This window comes from Pieris brassicae, chromosome 3 (assembly GCF_905147105.1).
Source record: "Pieris brassicae chromosome 3, ilPieBrab1.1, whole genome shotgun sequence".
In the NCBI taxonomy this organism is placed as follows: domain Eukaryota; kingdom Metazoa; phylum Arthropoda; class Insecta; order Lepidoptera; family Pieridae; genus Pieris; species Pieris brassicae.
The window spans coordinates 17941448-17964156 of record NC_059667.1 but is presented as its reverse complement, the minus strand read 5'-3'; the positions used below and the strand labels follow the sequence as shown (position 1 = coordinate 17964156).

The window sequence follows — 22709 nt, the reverse complement described above, 5'->3', positions numbered from 1 at the left end:
TTAATAAAAGTTGCTAATCGATTGGTCCCTAATTCCAATTATACAAAAATACTGATTATTATGTCTTAATAAATTGCAAAATTCACTTAGAAATTAGTACTACTTAAGATTAAAATATTGGTGATAACAAACGTAAATCTAAATGTTCAATTTAAAAATAATATATTGTAGCATAAAAATAAGATTTTGGTATCATAAATTATAAAAGAAAGAAATTCACGTAAGCAGAGTAAATGAAAGGTAATGTAAAGAATTATTAAAAAAAAGTCCATAGTCTATGGTTTTAGGAAGTACTCTGTTGTATTACAAAACCTTATTTATAAAAAAAAATAGAAGAACAAGTACTGATATAATACTAATATTTTTGTACAAGAAAAAATTATAATAAACACCAGTTTTAAGTTAGTTAGTTTGTCGATACGACTGCCATTAAGCGTCATACAATACAGAAGCGAGTTAATGATTGTATTTGATATTATGTTAAAAAGCTTAAGTCATAAGTGTTAAAAGTATGAAAGTTATGTACGTCTTACATTGTGCATACTATAAACAAAGGAAGTTTCAAATCTTCATACAATGAGTTAGGGCTGTGAAACTTAACTAAACGCAATTCCTTCCGCGCTTTTATTAAAAAGTCGATCGAGTTTCTCTGCAGGTCACCGATGAAGTACTATAGTTACGAATGACAAACTGTTGTAATGTAACACTGTAATAACATTGAAATTGGTCATTCTACCTAAGGGCTCATTCAGACGAACGGCACGTGCCAACTGCAAGTGTCGACGGCTGCCGTTGACGGCAGTCGTTAGCGCGTCGACGGCAGGCGTCAACGTTTGTCGACGCTTGCAGTGGTGGCGTGCCACGACCACCATTTTGTCAGTCGACTGCAAATAGTCCAAGCGTCGTGACTCGCGCGTCCACACAATGAGCTCCAGTGAAGAGATTGATATTGAATTGCTGATAGTTGCAGTAAATAAAAGAGCTTGTATTTGGAATTATAAATTACGAGACTATAGTAACAAAATAATAAAAAAACAGGGCATGGGCGGCTGTGTGTGAGGAACTTGTAAGTTTCTTCTTTTTGCCATTTTGCCATAATTTAAGCCATAAGCCATTTTGCAACTGGCTCTCTGTCTATATTAGTTACGTAGCACGCAACAACTGCAAGCGTAAAAACCCATCGACAGCTGCCGCCGAAACGTTGACGCCTGCCGTCGACGCTTGCAGTTGGCACGTGCCGTTCGTCTGAATGAGCCCTAAGATATAAGACTTATAAGTTATAACGACTTGGTCGATCAAGAGTAAGAGAGACGACTGCCGTATGTCAAATTTTTAACAGTCGTGACTGATATTTAGCGCAAATTTTTGACATTAAATCGTATCCTGGGATGAGAAAGCTATTTTATATGTGAACTTAGGCTTCTTACAGTGATAGGTATGTAAGCATTTTATATGACAAATTGTGATTTACGTTCGCTCGGCTTAACGATTATTCAGTATACATAATACATGCATATCTTTGTTTTGTTTTAAATATAGTCTTTATTTCTAATTAAAAATTAAAGTAAAATAATTGCAAATCAGTTTACAATAATAATTGTATCTTTAAAAAATATATATTATATTTTTTTGAAAACCCTATCAATTTTGTTGGCCACGCATTAATATTGTCATAACATTGTTATCACAATGGAATTTGATGCAGTCTGTGGCATTGTATAGAAGTCGTAAATAATGAAATTGCTTTTAGACTGTGAAACCACAGATTCTTAAATGCATTATTGTCTTTAAATTGCCTTTAAAGCTAGTATGAGTAATATATATGTAAATATTTACTCACGAGTAGAACAAATGTTAACAATTTAAGATAAATCACTCTTCATCACAATTTAAGATCAAGCACTCTTTGTAGGTTGACTTGTTTAATTTTTAGTATAATATTATTATGGTAATGTACGGCGGTAGACAGAAAATTTTTAAATTGTTCTACCGTCACATAATATTTTTCTTGTATTTCTAGAATATCTTACTAAATTTAAAAATACTCTTTCATCTTTCTGTCAAATAATGTTTACGCTGTGATGGATAAGTAGTTTTGTTAAATTAGACATATAAGAAATATAGAAATTCGTTTTTATCACTATGAATATAACAATATTTTATAATTTCTTGTTTTATTCTTTGGCCGTATAATTTTTGAACCACTTGGTAATTTGGTAATTTATTTACAAATGAAAAATAGATAACGTTGACAAAAGATACTTTTAAAATTAAAAATAAACTCAATTAGAAAGCTTACTGCGTAACTTCAATATCGATTCCCATATATTTAGTTTTAGCATCAAGTTAATTAGCAACATCAGAGTTTTTTCATTAGATAACGCCATAGAGGTTCTTAAGTGGTACCAATGCAAAGTTTTCCATTGAGTCAATCACTGAAATCGCTATTTAAGTTACGTGGTAAGCTCAAAGACACACTTAGGAACATAAAACTCTTTTTATAGATGCCGGAGCCATCCACTTTAGGTGTAAGTTAATTTTTAGCGGCTAATTTTTTTCTAATGGATTTTCAATAAGTTCGTCAGATCATAAGATTTACTTTATGTCAGTTAACGGTTCGGCTCTTCTCTTTTTCCTAGATAATTCTTCAGCTTCCTCAATGGTGTCTGGTAGACGTATGTTTCGTGTCTCCGGAAGAAGAAAAACGAGCATGGTGCATATGATGCACATTCCACCGAAAATCACTGTTGGCATGGATTTGTGGTAGTGTGACTGGAACAAGCACAAAACATGTTATATTTAAAAAATATTGGCTCTCTTATAGTAAACCAGACTACAAAACAAGTCTATAAAGAAGTAAAAAAAATATTTCTTAGATTTAATTGTAAAAAATATTTCAATCAATTAAATACACTGGTAAAATCAAAATGATATAATCTTTGTCGGAGCATAGCCATTACTGTCATTTTATGTTTTATAAATTAACGAAGTCAAAGTCAAGTCAAGTAATGAACAAGTTTAAAACCGTTAATACTAGTACTTTATTTGATTTGTAATATTGCTAGATCTATAAAATACGACTTTTAAATCGTATTGGTCGAAAGTAATAATAATGATAGAGTCCAAAGGTTTTGAACTGATTTAATTTTGACGTTGTTAAATTATAAACACTGTGACATATAATGACAATGACAGCAGACAGTAATGCCATTGCTCCGACAACTATATAATATAGACATTGAGCATTACCAGCAAAGGTGTCAATGGTGCAATAAGAGATCCTATCCTCCCAGAGGTAGAGCAAATGCTAAGCAACATCTGCCGCATGTTAGTGGGAAATACTTCAGACACGTAGATGTAGACTGAGCTGTATGTGAGAGTGACGCTCCACTTGCCGATTAGGTATAAGACTATTGAGTACCAGTTACCTGTAATCAAATATATATTAATTCTGTAACCCTTAGTCAGACTTCTGTGTTTGTTGATCATTTTTCTTAATAGGCCTCAGGTTGGTGTGACAGTGACAGTCAGGGTTGGCAGTCACGCGCCTACTAACTAGACCAAAAATTAATGATATAAATACTAATTCTTGACGGAGCTCCGTCTAAAATGCTATTTGAAAAAAAAATCGCTTATGTCAAAACTATACTCTGATTTTTAATTATGTAGAATTCTGACAGATTTGATATGTCAGAGATTACAAACCTTTTTGGGCGGGTAAATTTTTCAATTTCAGTACGAGTCTGTACCTATACATTTTATTTTTTATTAAATGTATCCATCCTATTAAGTGCGGTGGTCTACATTAAAAGGTGGTTTTACGGCGAGTGATAATTACGTCCCTTTTCATCACAAACAGTAAAAAATAATATTTAATAGCTAACATTTTATTTTTTTAAAAGGGTAACCTGGAATTAGTAGGCGGCATCTGTACCTTAAGGTTAAGAATAAAATAAAGTAATTAAAGTTAATTCAATATATTTTCGTGATGTTGAAATATTTGGTATTTTTGAATTAGTTGAGTAAGTAAATATTAAAATTTACCTTTTTGTAGGTATAACATTAAAAAAATCGTAGCATTTTATTGCCCTCAAATGGATCAAATTTGTCCCTTTTCGGTGGATATTTTTGTAGTAGCAACACGGAATGAAAAATCATCATTAATTATTTATTTTAAATACTTGTAAAGAACTAATTATTTTTCTTAAATTAGATTCTTTGAGTATTGATTATCTATTATGTGTTAAGGTTTTATTTAATTTGTTTGTTAGTCTGTTAAAAAGACGCTAATTTTGGCTTTTCATTTAAAGTTTAATTCGAATTTTTTCTTAGAAAATTTTGCGTTATAAAAGAAAAAGGGTAATAGTGATTGTTTTCAAGTAAAATAATAAACTAGATGTTGTTTCTTCAAATACATATATGTATTTTTATATATTTATATGTACATAATTCCGACATATATGTCGGAATTGGCTCAGACATCAGAAGTAAAGCATGAAATACAATTTAATTGGCTTATGTTGTATCGTATCCGTATATTTAGGTATTTTGTAACCTATTAATTAATCTGGGTCAGCTTGTGTTTGTTTAATCGAAAACTAATTAATTAATTTAAATATTATTATCAAAACAATTAACGCAAATGCATAAATATGCAATTTATATAAATGAATACATTAATCTTTAGATTTGACTACACATGAAAACCTTTGCATGGAGTTTTTTTTATCATTGACAATCTAAAGTGTCAAGTTACTTTCTTCATGATGGCGATCTTATCCGTGATTACTTTACTTTTTGGTAGACGAAATTTGTAACTTATGTTTATTATTAATGCTTGTCTGTAATTTTTTTACCTGTGGTTACCATATACCAAAAAAAATAAAAAAAATGTGTGCGTGTATAGTACACGCACACATTTTTTAAACACACGTAAGAAGTGAAACTTCGTTGTGGCCTTATTTATCGAAAAATGATCTACTATATGCCACTTTACAGAAATTGGTTACATAAAGTTAAATTAGATAAAGTTTAACAAAAGGCTTTTATTATCATAGACATGAATACTACACAACTATTTCATTAGACTTTATTACTACTAAGATTATTACAGAACTTCATTAATTGTAATGGAATTATTACCGTTATTATTCTATATTATTCATTGTTATCGTTATTATATATTTTTGTTATTAATAGATTCGAATCAACCGTGGTAGGGACAAGAAACCGTGTAACGTTAAAATGTGACGGTAATTTTTTTTGCAACGCCGATAAAGAAGTTTCATTTCAAAAATCTTTTTATGAAAAATAACGTTTACATCATACGACAAACCTCTTGAAAACAAAAGATTAGCAAATACAAATGTTCCAGAAAACTCGGTTAATTATAAACCAACAACGACGACCGCTCTGAGCTAAATTAAGCAATATTAGACTACAATATTCATATATACCGTCCTATGGTAATACTTATCTATGATATATTAACGCTTAAATTATTCGAACTCTGAGCATTGAGTAGCCGTGAAGACGTCAGTCTGGGATTTATTCCAAAATCAAATCATTTTAAACAAAAGAAATATTCACAATCATACTTTCAAGTTTCGGAGAAATTGATTAAAACTGATGTATGACGATGACGTATCGTTCCATAATACAATAATTTTATACACATTACGTGCTATTGTGAATGTCTATTACTCGAAATTATTAAAGGAAAAGTAATTTAATGGTTACTTTCCATAGCATATAAACGTAATAACAGTATCAATGCGCATATTGTGTAACAATTTCTTTGAATACTATTGATGATAACAGTAACGTAGACTAAAAACACAAAGATAAATCTCAAATTTCATAATAGTCTTTGCACCGAAAGAGGACCATCATGGGATTATAGGTCGCCGACACCTGGTCTTGATAATAACAAAAATTGTAAGTACATAATATTTGTAAATAAATGAAATTCTATTCATTATTTCTTATAACTGTCGCGCCGGTTTTTTCCTTTTTATTTATATAGGTGGTAGAGTCCTTCATAAGTATATTGCAATAAGCAATTTATTGAAAGCTATTCTATAGTCTCGGTGAAAACAGTACGTTTAAACCGGTCTAAGTCTAATAGTTACCTAAAAAAAGATACATACGTGAACACAAGAGAAACGTTTAAAGATCAAGCAGAAGTTGATCAAGAAAAACATATTTATTGCGTTGGTTTTCGCAAGTTGTAGAAGATTATAACATAAAACAACTCACCTTTAGGCAAGAAAGCGAACAGCAAACTGGTTACCGCACACGTCATGTAATTAGCTACCATCGTCTTTTTCCTGCCATACTTGTCCAACACTATCACAACTATTATATACGCCGGAATTTCTACAACTGTCACCAACATAAAACTTACGTATTTGTTATCACTTAGCGACACTGAGTTTATCGACAGCCCGTAATACACCAATGAACATGTTAACCACAAAAATGAACACACAACTAAACGCTTCCAAATAATACTAGAACGTATCGCTTTTGAGAATTGGGACTTTTTGTCTGGGGTCACCTCGCTCTTTAGTAAGGGATCGCTCAGTGCATCCAAATCTAATTTGGCGGGATCCATATTGTTCAATTTCGCTGCTCGTTTTAATGTTTTAATAGCGTCTTCCTTTCTGCCTTTGCTAAGCAGCCATCTTGCGCTTTCGTTCATAAGCCACACGTACAATCCAACAATGATGGCTGGGCTGTAGAGTATGAGAATGTAGGTTCTCCAATTGTTAACGAACCAGGCCAAAAGGGCAAGGAGGACGACACCGACGACAAAGGCCATATTGCACATGGCGGAGACAATCACACGCTGCTTGAGGCCAACCAGCTCGACAGCTGCAAAAGGTTATTTATTTAGTTGTTGAATGAAATATGTTAGGATTGACGCGCCTGTCTAATCCTAAAAACCCGGGAACCTGATATTTAAAAAATAAGCCTGAATATAATTTATCATACTTACTATAGAAAAATTAATATTTTTTATCTATATTTCTCTCTTTCAACGTTAACAATGGACTGGACTCTCTTTTCATGTGCGCATTTAAGATTTGTGAAGGACGGTGAAGGAAAACATCGAATTTCCTTAGAAAAAAAGGCGACGGCATGCGTCAGGCACAGAAGGCTGATCACCTAGTTGCGTATTAGATGATCATGAAACAGATGCAGAAATCTAAGGCCCAGACTTAAAGAGGTTGTAGCGACACTGATTTATTTTATTTTTACTTATTTATTTAATTAAATGGTGAGAAACATCGAATTGAATAAAAAACAGTTAGCGGTAATTTATGAATATCCTTTGTTACGGATGATATGTATTGATAGCGTTATCTATGCGACAATCACTCAAGCTATCAAAAATTATGTCGTGTAGTACAATAGTGTAGATTAAAGAATTGGTCTTAATGTAATCGTAAAATTATCTGTGTATGTACCTTACCTTACCTTAATCTCAATATGTTGTCTATGTTATTTTTTTTACAATTTCCCGAGTTAACAATTGTCGAATGTTGCCATTTACGGTACTCGAATATTAAAAAAAATATACTAGTGGCGCTAAAACCTTGTCAGGTGTGGGCTTAAGATTTTTGTTCTGATTCAAGATCACCTAATAGGCCGCGCGTCGACTTTTTGGGTCTAAGTCAAGCCGATTTGCTCACGACGTTTTCCTGCACCGTTCGAGCGAATATTAAATACGCATATACCAAGTATGTACATTCGTGCCGGGGACGACTAACGACCTCACGAGAGTCGCACGCTGAAGCCTCGACCAACACTGCTCAACTTAACCAAGTTACGTACGATTCAGAGCTTTGCAATAACGCAAAATATATATGTAACGGATATTACCTAAGACATAGGCGGACGGATACAACCCGCCCCCAAATGCAGCTTCAAAGAAATGCATTGCCATATACATGGCGTAATTGGGTGAGAAAGCTCTTAGTATCCCAAAGAGGCAACTTGCTGTTGCTGCAAGACCCACTGCAGCCTTTCTTCCGAACCGGTCGGAGAGAATCCCAGTGAACAGCATGGCCACGAACATTCCGCTGTTGTGGACGGTTCCTACTAGCGCGCGCTTCCATTCTTGGCAACCTAGGTCGAACTGCAAAGAAAATGGATTGCTAATTTATATAGCCAGTATAAATTATTAAAAGCACACGTAAATGAATGTCCTAACATACGACCTTTTAATTGCAAGTTATGTAGACCGTAAGTACCAATACGAATATGTATTTTTCTTAACCTAAATAGTAATAATAATAATAAAAAGAAAATTAAAAAGCTTGGTCCCTGTGGCAGTGCACCTTTAACGCTGGCAGCATTTTTTCGCTGTATTGTGAATTCGTTAAGCGAGGATATTATGATTACTTATAAATAGCAAAATAAACTATATATCTCCTGTCTATTTTTCAAATTCATAACCACAATTTGGCTATGGCTCACACACCGCTCGTAACAGTACTTTATCAGTAAAATTTTTTTGACTATAAATAAAAAAGTAGGTAAGTTACAGAAACTTATAACAAATGTTTTGTTAATTAATATTCTAAATCTACATACCTCTTCGACTAAAGATCCATTTAACTCATACACAAAACTATCACACGGTATGGTTCTATTACTGAATTCATCCGGGGTGCAATGTTCAATGGCAGTGTATGGGGCATATCTTTCACAGGACTCGGGTCTTTCCTTGTTATTGTCCCTCGGTATAGCGTACTGCATCCAGGATGTGTCGTTGAACGTGTTTTCACAGCCATCTACTTTGCACCTGCAATAATTGAATGCGATGCATATTCTCTTAATATGTATGTAATACTAGTTATATAACGAATTGAATCAATATCGAATATACTGGTTTGAGAAATTCTTGCATGATGCGCGATAAAAATAATCTAATCTGATAAACTGGGATGGTACCTATGCAATATTGTAATAATAAATATAAACATTTATTAATATGGCTATAAAACGTATGTATTATATTATACATTTTATAAGTATAATATAATTTATGTTATAAGTATAATAAAAAATTCAAGCCTCTGTGTTGCAAATTACAATTCATATGAATGCTATTTAAAAGCAATTCTCCAGGTTTTTTTAAATATTTTGGATACCACGCGATCACATAATATGAATAATTTAACTTAAAAAGGATAGATAACAGATAATTGGAAAAAGAACATTTTGTAATTGTTTTATTTAATAAGCGTATTAAATTGTTAAGTAATGTATTGGTTTCTGTTTCACATTGTTGTTGTTTAGATGTTATACATTGAGAAATAGCTCCTGCACGGTAAAATAACAATAAATAATAGTTTGATTTGTTATTATGCAAACTATCATGTCGCACGCATGACTTAACTGGTGCAGCGTGGCGTTGCATGAAGTAAGTACTCGTAGATACAAGCTATGTATCCTATTTAGATAAAATTTATCTCTTTTTTATGTGATATGAGGATGGCTCATAATTTATCGTTTGTATTGGAAGGTTAATTTGATTTCGGTCTTGACTAGATAAACAGTTAGATATTCAACTAGGAATGTTATATTAGGTACCAGTTTACTGTCAGCGCTGCTTGCGTAGCTCACTATGTAACTTTTATAGATGCGTTTCCATACATATAGTATCGAATAACATCGAATTATCGTCTATTGACGTAATTACATCTGCGTGAAGCAATGGGTAAAGCGCGAGCAATAAATCGTTATAAATATTTTACACCCTATTTATATGCAAAAATTTTGTGTTTTTCTTCCTATTCGTCTTTTATTATGTTAATTCTAATATATATTAGGTTTCTATGGACATAATAATATAATCATTATATATGGACTTTATACAGCCATTATATCTTCCATGTCAAAATTAAAAATAGGAATTTGTGAAGATGTTATAAAGTTTTATGGTTTTGTTAGTTTCTATTTAAGGTTCAAAAAACAAAACATTTATATATATTTTTTTAATGAACGGAAATTTGATCATTAAAATATTAAAATTGTTTAATAGCTACGCAAATAGATAGTCAGTTCGTTTATATCATATCAGTCCAACCATTTATAAAATCACTCTATGCAGCGAAGCGTGAATACAAATTATAAAAAAGTAGTTTTTTTTGAGTACTGAAGTTGTTTTTCGATAAGAGTTAGCCCTAAAGTTGAATCACATAACTAGACTCAAGTCAACAATTCCTTCAGTGTATTCAGGGTTCCCGTAATCCCTGGGGTTAGAGAAAACATAGGGCATATGTGACACTTATTTTATTTACAGGAATATTCGAGTATATGTACCTATCTACTATATCTTTAAACGCACAACAATAATAATAAATTCATAAAATCACGAAATATACAGCTCTTCAAATGGTGTGAGCCTTTAACAAAGTATGTATACCTATCACTTTGTCCACCAAAGAAACAACCCCGAAATTCGTGTAGCTGACACTAATCTATCAAATTGTTAAAGCTTCCGCATAGCAGTATTATATATATATATATATACAGCCAGAGTACCTGCAAATTCCTATAAGGTAACTCATAAAAATCTGTGCTCTCTTAGCTTAGGCCCGTGTGCAGCAGAGTACCAAGGTCATGAATCGATCCTGAGCACAGTAAACAGTAAACAATAATAATAAAGTTTATTTGCCTCTACACAATGCTATCGGTATTGAACTTTGTGAGAGGCTGGTACCTTATATATATATAAAAGTTCTGTGATTACAAGTCACCAGACTGAACGATGTTAAATTAGCATTCCCCTAACAGAATATTATAACAAACTAGCGGACCCGACAGACGTTGTCCTGTCTTAACTATGAATATTAATTACTCCAATCGAGGCATTTGTTTTAAAACATATTCATTTTTCTTTCGTCCTCTTTGACGATATTTGCAGCACGCATTCTGTCAATGTCATGTCAAACGCCATAAAAGTTGCATCAAAAAATTTATATAGTATGAATAGTAAAAGCGCTATGCACTGCAAACAAAAAATGTATCGAAACAAAATTCAGGATTACTTATTATGGTGGTTAAGTATTCTTGAATTTTCTACGCAATTTTCTTAATTTTTTCTTTCATAAGAACCTGACACTACAAAAAAAGAATTAGCCAAATCGGTCCAGCCGTTCACGCGTGCTACCTTGACCAAGGGAATTAGGGATTAATTTTTATACATATAGATAATACTTACCGGTAGATTTGTTCCTGTGCCTCAAATATGAAGCCGCACTCATAGAACGCACTCAGCAGTACTGGGAAGAGTAAAAGGACGAAATTCAATAGATTGTAACGTCCGTACGGTCCCAGACTCTCCAATACCGAGTCCAAATTGATTTCTTTCTTGTCCATCCTTTAACTGCAAATAGAATGAATACTTTAAACTTTTTAAAACAGATTTTAAGTTTGGAACGCTCTTAAGCGAGATTACGGTGCATTAAGGAAATTTCTTTAGAAAGATTTTGCAGGAAATTTATAGGGCGGATTTTTTTGCATAGATTATTTGTATATGTACTATAACAATATCGCATTATAAGTAATTTTAGCTTAAACAGGCACAAAGCTGATCTCCTATTTGCCTATTAGAAAACAGATACCGAAATCCGAGGCCCAGACCTAAAAAGGTTGTGTCACCACTGTTTTTAATTTACGCTTAACCACACTAATTTCGTTTTATAAATTAGGCTTAGGTCGACATTAGTATATGAGGCGTGGGGCAGCCTAATTTCTGCGTCGCGAAGTAGTACAAACTTTGAAGATAGTATTGTTAATACGATAATTGTTTTTAATCTTGGTATTAAAAAATAATTACTATTATTTTTTAATACCAAGATTTTGGATTGATGATCGCTTGTTACAGGCCAATATCACGACATACCCATGAAGTATAACGATGAATTGACGTTCTAAATTTAAATATTTCAGAAACTAGGGTGGATTTTAAAATGGGAGTTGTTTGAACTTAGCTTTAAGCAAATCAAAACAAAAGTTAGTTCCTTTATGGCAAAGCAAGTCGTAGTAACAGTTGGTATATGCGATGTTATTAACATTGCATGAATCATTATTCCGTAGCCGTAAGCGCCTGGCGCGTAGGTAGTTAAGGGGTTTACACACGAACCACTCAACTTTTGTTCATTAATCAATGTTTGAAAACATTAGGCACTTAATTTTGTGACGATAGATTTCGAATTCTATAAATTTCTGGTTTATATATATTATAATATTTACGTTTTATCAATATTTTTACGGTAGTTTCTAAGAGAAACTAATGCCTTACTAGATTTTTGTCATCTTGGTGTTTTTTATATACTATATATATAGTTTATATTAAAACTAGTACAATGAGATGATTTATGACGGTTATTATAATGTCTGCATTGAAAAAATCTATTATTAAATACTTCCCACAGGTTACAGAACACTACCGTGTAATGATTTCAAGAGGAATATGATTAGATTTTAAGAGGCGGTTGTTCTATAACGCAAAAGAGTTTTTAGATTAAAAGTTTTGAGATACTCCAATAAAATATGTCTTAATAAATAATTTAATTGCTTTTAATTATAACTAGTCATTTGCATGCTAGTTTGCTATGGCTATTAGTGCAGTTTTTATTATTCATCCGTCATATTTTGTAACACTTTCAAGGCAATTAAAGGATTTTATGTATTATAAAAAATGTACGAGCAGTATTGGCCTAGTGGCTTCAGCGTGCGACTCTCATCCCTGAGGTCTTCGGCCTGTGCACGAATGTACTTTCTTTCTATGTGCGCATTTAGCATTGGCTCAAACGATGAATGAAAACATCGTAAGGAAACCGGCTTCAAGACCGAAAAAGTCGACGGCGTGCGTCAGGCAGAAGGCTGGTCACCTACTTGCCTATTCGAAAAAAAAATGATCATGAAACAGATACAGAAATCCGAAGCCCAGACCTTAAAAAAATGTTGTAGCGCCATTGATTTTTTTAGTGAATAAAATACTAAATTAAACTCATGAATATTGTCAATGCTAATTAAGGGTCTTATTTATTTATTTTATTGATTTACAAAGGCTTGCCAACGCTCGGCACATTCATAGATTGATAGATAAGAAAAATTAAATACAAGATTTAATGTGACAACGACTAATAAGGAGACATAATAAACACAAAGAAAAAAAATACATCGATTTATAAATTATGAAAACTAAAGGAAAATCGATTTCAAAGTGTGAGGGAAGCAACTACGCTTACATAGGTAAGTTTTCACCAAAACACGTTCTTCTGGCAAAGGGATGATTTGACTTTTAATTAATTTCAATTTAATTTAACGTTTGAGGTAATAAAAATGTATATATCTATTATTTTTCTAGGATTCTCTAATCAACAAATGCTCTGGTTTTGTATGCTGGTACCTCTTTTTTCGATGCCGCTGGAAATAAGTACCACACATGTTAATAGTTTTCAATTAATAAATTTTACTTATATCTTGAATACTTTATTATTCAAGTCGTACGCGTGTAGCCAGCCAACATCCAGTACATTCCGTGCACCTATTCATGCTTATGTACTCCAGTTAAAATGGGTTGCGCTACAATTTGAGCATAAATGACCAGTTAAGTTTATTAGGTTAATCTACCACTTGACCTAATCTTTGGATGAGATAAGTCATTATTATTAATTAGATTTTAGTAGGCATTTGTGTGCTTTATTTGTTAATGCCATATATTGGTATGACGAAAATAGAAGGCTGTAAATTTGTTCTTATAAATGTTTTGCATTCGCTTTCCATAGAGTCCAAGTAACAGTTTTAACAACGTAAGAACTTATTTTCGCTCGTACGGAAGGGAACAGGCATGCTTTACACACAAACCGGCCAGGCACAGAAGGCTCATCGCTATTACAAAAATACATATGATCACGAAACATACAGAAATCTGAGGCCTAGAATTGATAGAGATTTTAGCGTAAAGGTTGTACCAAACCCATACTTGTGGCTCTGAATGAGAGAGAAGAGCGAAAAAGGACACAGATAATAATACTTTTAAAAAAAAATACCGACTCTACAATGCCCTAAGAAGTATTAATTATATTTCATATTTCTTAATCTGTATTGTCGAAGAGAATTAATTGTGTGAAGATACAATACTTTTAATTAGATTTTGGAAGTTGACACTTTGATCATCCAGATCGGACAATATCCACAAAAATACACGTGAAATTGATCCTCTTCTTTTTGAAATCGATTAAAATAGCCTTTGTCAAAATGCAAACATTTCGAAACCACAAAGACTTTATTAATTGTATCAACAAGATTTTTTAAATTTGTATACTTACGTATGACATGAAAAGCCTATTTACTTCAAACTAAAACCACTTTTATTATAGACCCAATAAAGTGTCAAATATAAAAATATCGTATTAATTTAATACAAATGAACTGATCACGATGTGACCGAGTGACAACGACGCTTGCGTCCCACAAATTCAAGGATTTTAGATCAATTAAGCAATGAACTGCCTTCACTATATTAACTAATACTGAATAATTTTATAAACATGTAATATAATATTATATAAATATATATGTAATGTTGTATACATATATAATATAATATTTTATTATATATCTTTTGAGACGTGTTATAAGTGTTTTGTTTTCTGATTTTAGCAGATTTAGTTAATTATACAAAGTAATGGATCTGTATAGATAATCACCGAATATTTTATTTTAAAAGTTTTATGTGTGTAATATGGATATCGAAGAATGCTGTAGTAGCCCGAGTATTACGTAAGTTAATGTAGCACAGACTATTGTATTAAATATTTGAAAGTAGTTTTTAACGTTGCGATATCCTTTTTAAAATTGGAATGATTTTATTTCAAATACAAAACAGATTAACACAAAAGGAAAATATAATTTATCGTAAATAAGCGCTGTGGTATAAAAATTATCTATGGTAATTATTATTGTTTAAAGAAAAACTATGAATTTCTATTTAAATAAAATAATATTCATTATATTAATTTCAATAATAAATAATATTATTCCTCTTTAGTCTTTTCACGCAACGAGGTAATCTTTTAAAATGAATATTGAACGTGTTTGAAGCTAATTTAATTTATGTAAAGAGAACAGATATTTATATATTTTTCATAAATTACTTTCCAGTATTTTCTGTGTTGTATGAATTGGAGTGAAAATGTATATTTATTTTATTAGCCTAGACTAATGATTATTAGCCTCAGATCGCATCTACTACTGGAATAGCTATCCCTGTGAACTTCGTTGCTCCTTATTATTATCTTTTGAGAATTTACATACTAACATATGAAACATTTTGCTATCCTATCCCATAGTTTGTTAGTTTTTTTGGAATAACCTAATTTTAACTTAAAATTTTTTTTTCATTTTTTGTATATTCTTAAAAAAATTATCCCCACAAAACATCAGAGTTCAAGCAATATAAAAAAATACGAATAGGTACAATAGGTCGTCTTCGAGGTTTGCGCTTACATATTCGATTCATTTTTGTATAGAAGTGGGCTGATAATACCTTCTGTCTGACACGTGCAGAGCTAGATGCGCACATAGTAAGTACATTAGCGCACGGCCGGGAACCGAACCTCAGGGATAAAAATCGCAGGCTTAAGTCCCTAGGCCAACACTCCTTTAAATACGTAATGTATTGTAAAACGTATTTTATAGCGGATATAATAAAAATGGTAACCTTAAAAAATGTTAAAACTCGAAAAATTATTTAACTAATTTATTAATTATTTAACAGTAAAATCGCCTGTATCAACGTTTATTAATTAAATGTAAAGCTTCATGTCAAGTACGTTTACTGATTAATTAGAACACTGAATAATGATAATTTGGTAGCTTTTAATTGGTTTAGGTGACTTCATAAACAGTGTAAGCCTATATATCAATGGAAATAAAAACCTCGTCTTTTTATTTGATTACGATGCTCTTCTGCCATTCTGGGCTTTTGTTAAGGATACGCATAACGATTATTATTTTAAATATACCTACCAGTGGTTGCCTGTAAGTGAAACGCTTCTTTTTATTTTAATTGTACTGTCTTTTGGTACGTTATAATGATAAAATAAATACATATTGCCTTTGTAATAAACACACTAGATATGTGTTCTCAATGACATATTTCATTCTAATTAATGAATCACTTGATCATATAAATATGTATTTATTATTACACTACACGTGTGGATGGAATTTTTATTCAACGCTTGTACATACGCCCGTGATACGAAAGTTAATTTATTATAAGAGAAGTCAAATTTTAAAACCTTTCAATATTTTGCACATCCAAAAGATAAAACTTTCAGTCTTTCTACGAAACAATTAAACAGTTACAAGTACTGATGACCGACCGTACATTAACCACATCAAATCAGAACGCACTTATACTAATACAGATATTTATAATTATGAAAACAAATTTTCAACATACCTACCGTCACCACGTCGACTTAAACTCAGAATGGCAAAGCTAATGATTCCAAAACCGATTAATTTTATCATTTTACTATAAAAAAAATTGATATTCCTATAAATACAATACAATAATTAAACTTTTCGACTTAAGACTTTATTAAATGAATGAATTATTAAAAGAAGAAAACGTAATTCTATTGTTGAAGTAAAGGACGTCATAGATTTCATTATAATATTCCTAGGCAGAGATAAAATAAGTAGAGCGCGGTTTTGCGGTCATGAACAGTTACTATCCCTTGATTATATTATAATCTAACGTTTTACCTAATTTAAAATAAGTAAAAACCGTTTCGTATGATAAAACCCTTAAGATTATGAATTTCATACGAACTTAATTTAATCACGTACAGTTTTGAAAGCCAGTATTAAACAAATTGGAAGGTTCTAAATCACTAAATCAACGGCATAGAATGAGAAAAAGCAAGAAAGTCCACAACCACAATGTGGAACCAGCAGCCAACTGATGTATTCCCGAACCAATTCGACTTAGGGTCCTTCAAGAGCGTATCAATGCTTAATGGGCTGGCAACTCAATTGCGCGCCTTCTGGCAATGTAAGTGTCTATGGGCGGCAATATCACTTAACATCTAGTGAGCCTTCTGCCTGTTTGCCCCCTGTTACATGCAAACCGCCGCCCATGGACACTTACATACAGATAGCTCACTTGTGAGTTGCCGGCCTTTTAAGAATTGGCACGCTCTTTGGCATGATGGCTACGTCCATGTGATAAAAAATTGCATGACAGATTTACAGCCTGAAACCTTTTAATAAGGAAACATATGTTATGTGAATCTAGGAATTTTATAACTATGAAGTTATATCGAAAATTGTATCTTGTCCAAAATGATCCTGCGCCTTATGAATTAGTTTTTTTGCCAGTTAGAATAAGTTAATCACTACCTCATATCATGAGCGACGTACGTATTCTACTAAGAGATACGTTTCTGTTGCGGTTCTCGGAATAAATTGCATTTGTATTCTAGCCTAGATGATAATCTTGACGGCCTTTAAGTGTCAGTGATTTTCTCAGACCTTATTCATACTTAAAATAAATAAAAACAACGTATAGTGACAATACATTTTATGAAATATGATTTGGTCTATTTTCCACTTGAATTTATTCGTTTGAGGAAAATACCATGAAATTGGAACAATCTACGTTTCAATCTATAATAAACAGCCTTTTTTACGTAATCCCTTTACACATGACTACTGTCATAACCTACACGAACTTAACTTTGTTAAATTATTGTCATCACTTTCTTTTTATAATTTATAACAATTAAAAAACTTATATTGTAACACTTAATTTAAGAACTTTTGTCCATGTAACAATCTGTATAGATGCAAGAAACGAAGAAGGTCAAGGAACATTAATAATAATAATAATAATCTTTATTTCTTTTTATTTTTCTTCTCTCACATATACATTGTTTAGCTTATAAGCTCATCCATAACACAAACTCCAATGTAATAAAAAAAATTAACAGCAACGACTATTAAAATCTCTGCTCATTACTTTTAGTTTCAATAATAATAGTTGTATCGGTTTATACCCACACCGATAATGAGTATCGTTTATTATCCACTAATTAATTGCATTAAATCTATCGATTGGACCGCGATTGGAGTATATTGTATCGGTAAGGACATTTGTTGTATACATTAATATGTGAATCAGATTTATATCATACCAAAATAAGTAACCTGGCAACTAGGGCTGCGATTAGTGCAAAGGACAATAATTGTCCTCCGAGCAAAATTTTTGCTCCCGTTGCAGTTGACTCTAGAGACTCTATACCAGTGTTTTCCAACGTTTTTTTCCTATCATAGCCTTTCTAAAATTCATATGTAACATACATAATTTTAAAATTTAATTTAAAATTGAATTAAGAGAATTAAGAAAACACTTTTTAAACGGATTGAATCTATGTATTATTATTATAAACTTATAATTATTTACATATTTTTTAAATTTAAATATATGTAAATAATTATACGTTTATAATAATAATACATAGCTTCAATCCGTTTAAAAAGAGTTTTCTTAATGTGTAAAAACCATGTTAATGAAAGACAATACTATGAATTAGAAGATTTACATGAGGTTTTAGACATCGCTAATAGGGAGAAGACATCAATAGGAATTTATAACGAAACACAAAGTTTAAAAGAAAATTTCGCATTCCAAATAATATTAAAACATTTTCGAACAGTTAACCCTTAACAATTAAATTGCCCCAAATAGGGCATAGATCTCACGTTGGAAAACTCTGGTCACATTACTACGTCTGTTTCGCGTGTCATTGTCTTACCCGTGTTTTTATAAATATTAAACTAACCCATAATCCCGGATTATTGAAAACTTGCGGTAATTAAATTTTTATTTGACCGTCATTTTGTGCGGAGTCATTTTAAAACTAAAATATTGTTGCTAAACGATGTCAAGGTCAATCAAATCTAAAGATATGAACATTATAAAAATAATTAATTAATGATGACCTATAATAATTAAAAGGTTGAAGATATTTGATTATTGACATATACTAGCCAGCGTGCCGTTGACTTAAGGTATAGCTGCAAACTCTATATTTATGCTACGTGGTAGTGGGGATTCATTATTCTCTTCGGCTGTTATTTTGGGCCTCACCGGAAGTCGAAAGCAGATAAATATCTGTCGATTTAATATCTTAAAATATTAAATCGACTTTTTTTATGGAAAAATTTAATGGCAGACGGGGTCGGTCACGCCCCAAGTAACCCCCGATGGTAATAGTGAATCCCCATTTCACTTCATCACGTGTTTGATACTATAACGTAATTCTGCAGAATGTGCACTTAGCTTAGAAGAGAAACAATTTCTTAATACATGAATTTTGCGAAACTGCGAACACAAATCATCCCTGTAATCTCAAGGAATTAAGATATTTTTCGTTGTAATAATTACACTGCTCCGCTCCTATTCGTTGTTATAGGATGTTAGTGAATAGTTTTCTCCATAAATTAACTATAAAACTCAAAAATAATTTTCTAAACGAACCAATATTTCCTGATCACGTTCAACCAAACAAATATATGTTATATAAATACAGAAGTTTGTATTAATAACAATTACAATCAATAATTAAAAAATGATATGTACGATTCTATAAAAAGAATTCACGTTACGTTGTATAAAGACCGGAAATGTTAATACTGCTGTGACAATGGTTTGGTAGTACCAACAATTGTCTAAAAACTTTTGTGTAAATGTAGGGCTCACACCTATAATAATATAATTTTGTTTTTACCGAATATTTTTTTACATGACAGAATTTTATTAGAAGAGTTACACTTTTACTGGATCAATATAGGTTCAATTATCTTAATAATTTTATTTTGAACTTAATAAATATCTTACTTCTTGTTGCAAAGCAACAAATTGTACAAATTTAAACCAACAATAAATTAGGTCATAAAACGCAATTGTAATAATAAACTCTTTTTATCGGCTTAATTATCAATCCAACGGCCAACGATAATACACTTAAGATATTTTTATGGCAACCCTATTTGACAGCTCGATCACACTGTTATTTTTAGCTGGGTTCAAGAACCGACAGCCAGGTGACGATTCATTGTGGTTCTAAAGTTATTGGGGCGAATGTCAGATAAAAGTAATATTTATATTTAATTTCGCACAAATACCGCTATATATTTTAATTATATTTTCAACTGTACTGTTTCGGTTTTAAGTCCATTTTTATAAGCTACTAAACTTTAAAGTTAACATATAATTTATTGGAATGTACGCAAGTAAATTCAAATTCTATGATGAATAGAGAAGGTTAGGTTAAGGAAGTCTATTCTTATTAAAAGAATATGTCACATCAAGAGAAAAAAATAATTAAAACATAAAAAGGTAAAATATATCACGCCATCGCCATGTTGTTAAATTAGAGTGAATTTGCAGGCGTAATCAAAACGGGTCTACTGCTAATATTTCATATCTCAGGAGGCAAACTGTTATAGACTCGCTCCGAAATAGGTTATGTTTTTGCGACTGTATTCGGTTTTGATTTTAGTTATATTTATGATTAGTGTGGTATTCAAGTTAACTTTAATGCACACAAGCATTTGGTTATGTAAATATTTTCGTAACTTAAATGCATGTTGTTTATATAGCTGCTTAATGTTCACTAATTTAGTGTCAATGTATAGTTTAAAGTGCTACCCTCATATCTATCAAATATAGTATATGTGATATTACTAAGGAATTGTATATTGACATTGTAACTGTTTTTGGAAAGCGTCTAGCGACTTCATGAAGTGATTCAGTAAGAGAAGATAATTAGGTTTACTATAACGTAAATATACGGTACAAAGTTTTCGATAAAAGCGTTGAATCTTCTAATCTTTGGAATATTAGTCATAATGTTATCGTAATCTAAGTAACCTTCCTGTATTTAATATATTCTATAAATAAATATTTTATCTTTAAATCCTTTGACCTATGTTGAAAAGGATGTTCGCTTCGAATTAACGATTAGTTAGAAATATGTCCGTTCCCTAATTTGATAAAGCCATGCTTATCAATTTATAACAATACACAGACAAACATTTTATTAGTGTTTAAAAATGTCGCGATAGGATTCAATTGAGTTCGTTCTTGCCTTGATTTGGGACCTGAGAATTTTAAAAATATCCGTCATGTTCATCAATATATGTTCATGTAAAACGCATCATTTCCCAAAATCTCAATACACAACTTGCTTGCTGTTTTTCATGGGAGATTTTTTAAATATATCATGTATTTAAAAAAAAACAACGCTTCTCCCGATCGATGCCCATCAGAATTGGATGGATAATATGTAGAATGAAGATACAATATAGTGGCAATGTCATCAGCAAATGGCATATTAATTGTGTATCAAGCGGACCACAATGTCTTTTGACCAATTCAATATAGTCAATTAGACCTATTATATATACATATATGTACAATAGACAATTGGTTAATACTACTGCTAACTAGAGCTAGAGCTCTTAGCTCAGCTGTATCCAAATACAGCAAGGAACTACTGCCAGCATTTCCACACACATTTTAAATTTATTTTAGTTTAAAATTTATCCACATATTGTTTTAACATACACACGTATTCTTGCACTTTGCTCATCATATGTCTTTTTTTAGTTTTTTCCCTAACAAGGGTTGCCTGGTTCAGCCCATTGCCTCCCTTATATTTTTTATGTAAATATTATGTTATTAGTGTTTTTTTAATGCAACGACGTGTGAATAAATAAATTAATACAATATTATATCACTGTGTAGGTTAACTTTTGAATTAATAATGATAAAATACTCACATAAAGTGTTTTTTAATTTATTATATGTACTATATTATTCATCGTATATTTTTATCAATGTAATTTTACAAGTCTAATCAATTAACGCATGCTATGGTACTCGAAATAACATGATATTGTGAGTATTTTATACCATAAATCATGTTTCATTAATCATAAGTTGACAGTATGACTGGTTGATTTACATCGGGTCATAGTCAAAACATAAATGGTCTTTCATTCTGGAATCGCCGATAACAGGGCCAAGATCATATTAAATCATTGTGAAGATGGAACATATGGCAAAAAACTTTCTCAATGCTTGTAATGGTTTTGTTAGGAGTAACTAAGCTTGTTATATTAGTAATATAATGTCATATACGAACAAATGTTTGAATATATATATTTTTTTTATAAAATTGCATTAGAGAAGAGGCTATCGGAAATATTTGGAGCGTTGTACCTATATGGTGAAATTGGTTTTGTATTTTTAAATATAGAATATTTTTTTAAACACGGTGTCTATGGCTTATATTTTCAGAATATCCACTATTCACACGATGAATCGAGATCTATCTACTTCACTATGAAACTTACTGGTTTGAAAAAAAGAAATTGACAACAAATTTCCTAAAATGTTAAGTAGGTTCATATTTATTCTTGATTTTTCTTAAACCGATTATAATGTAAAAAGTCACGTACCATGAAACTGAAGATGTGTACACGCTGCTTAACGTGCCATTAATTAACCTCACTTAATAATTTTCTTTCATTAACGATTATTTTAATCTTGTTACACGCAGACTAACACTCGAACGAAAGTTCGAAACCGACTAAGCGGCCGT

At 31.5% G+C, this 22709-nt stretch overlaps 1 protein-coding gene across 1 annotated transcript; it reads right to left on the bottom strand.

The window, feature by feature from the left end:
* On the bottom strand, positions 1-22709 carry LOC123707004 (organic cation transporter protein-like). Its single transcript, XM_045656745.1, has 7 exons — positions 22567-22709; positions 11237-11401; positions 8602-8812; positions 7888-8143; positions 6259-6876; positions 3250-3428; positions 1-2772 (listed from the first exon to the last, which is right to left on the bottom strand). The coding sequence occupies exons 2-7, from the start codon at positions 11392-11394 to the stop codon at positions 2596-2598; spliced, it is 1599 nt and encodes a 532-aa protein (XP_045512701.1). The 5' UTR covers positions 11395-11401; positions 22567-22709; the 3' UTR covers positions 1-2595.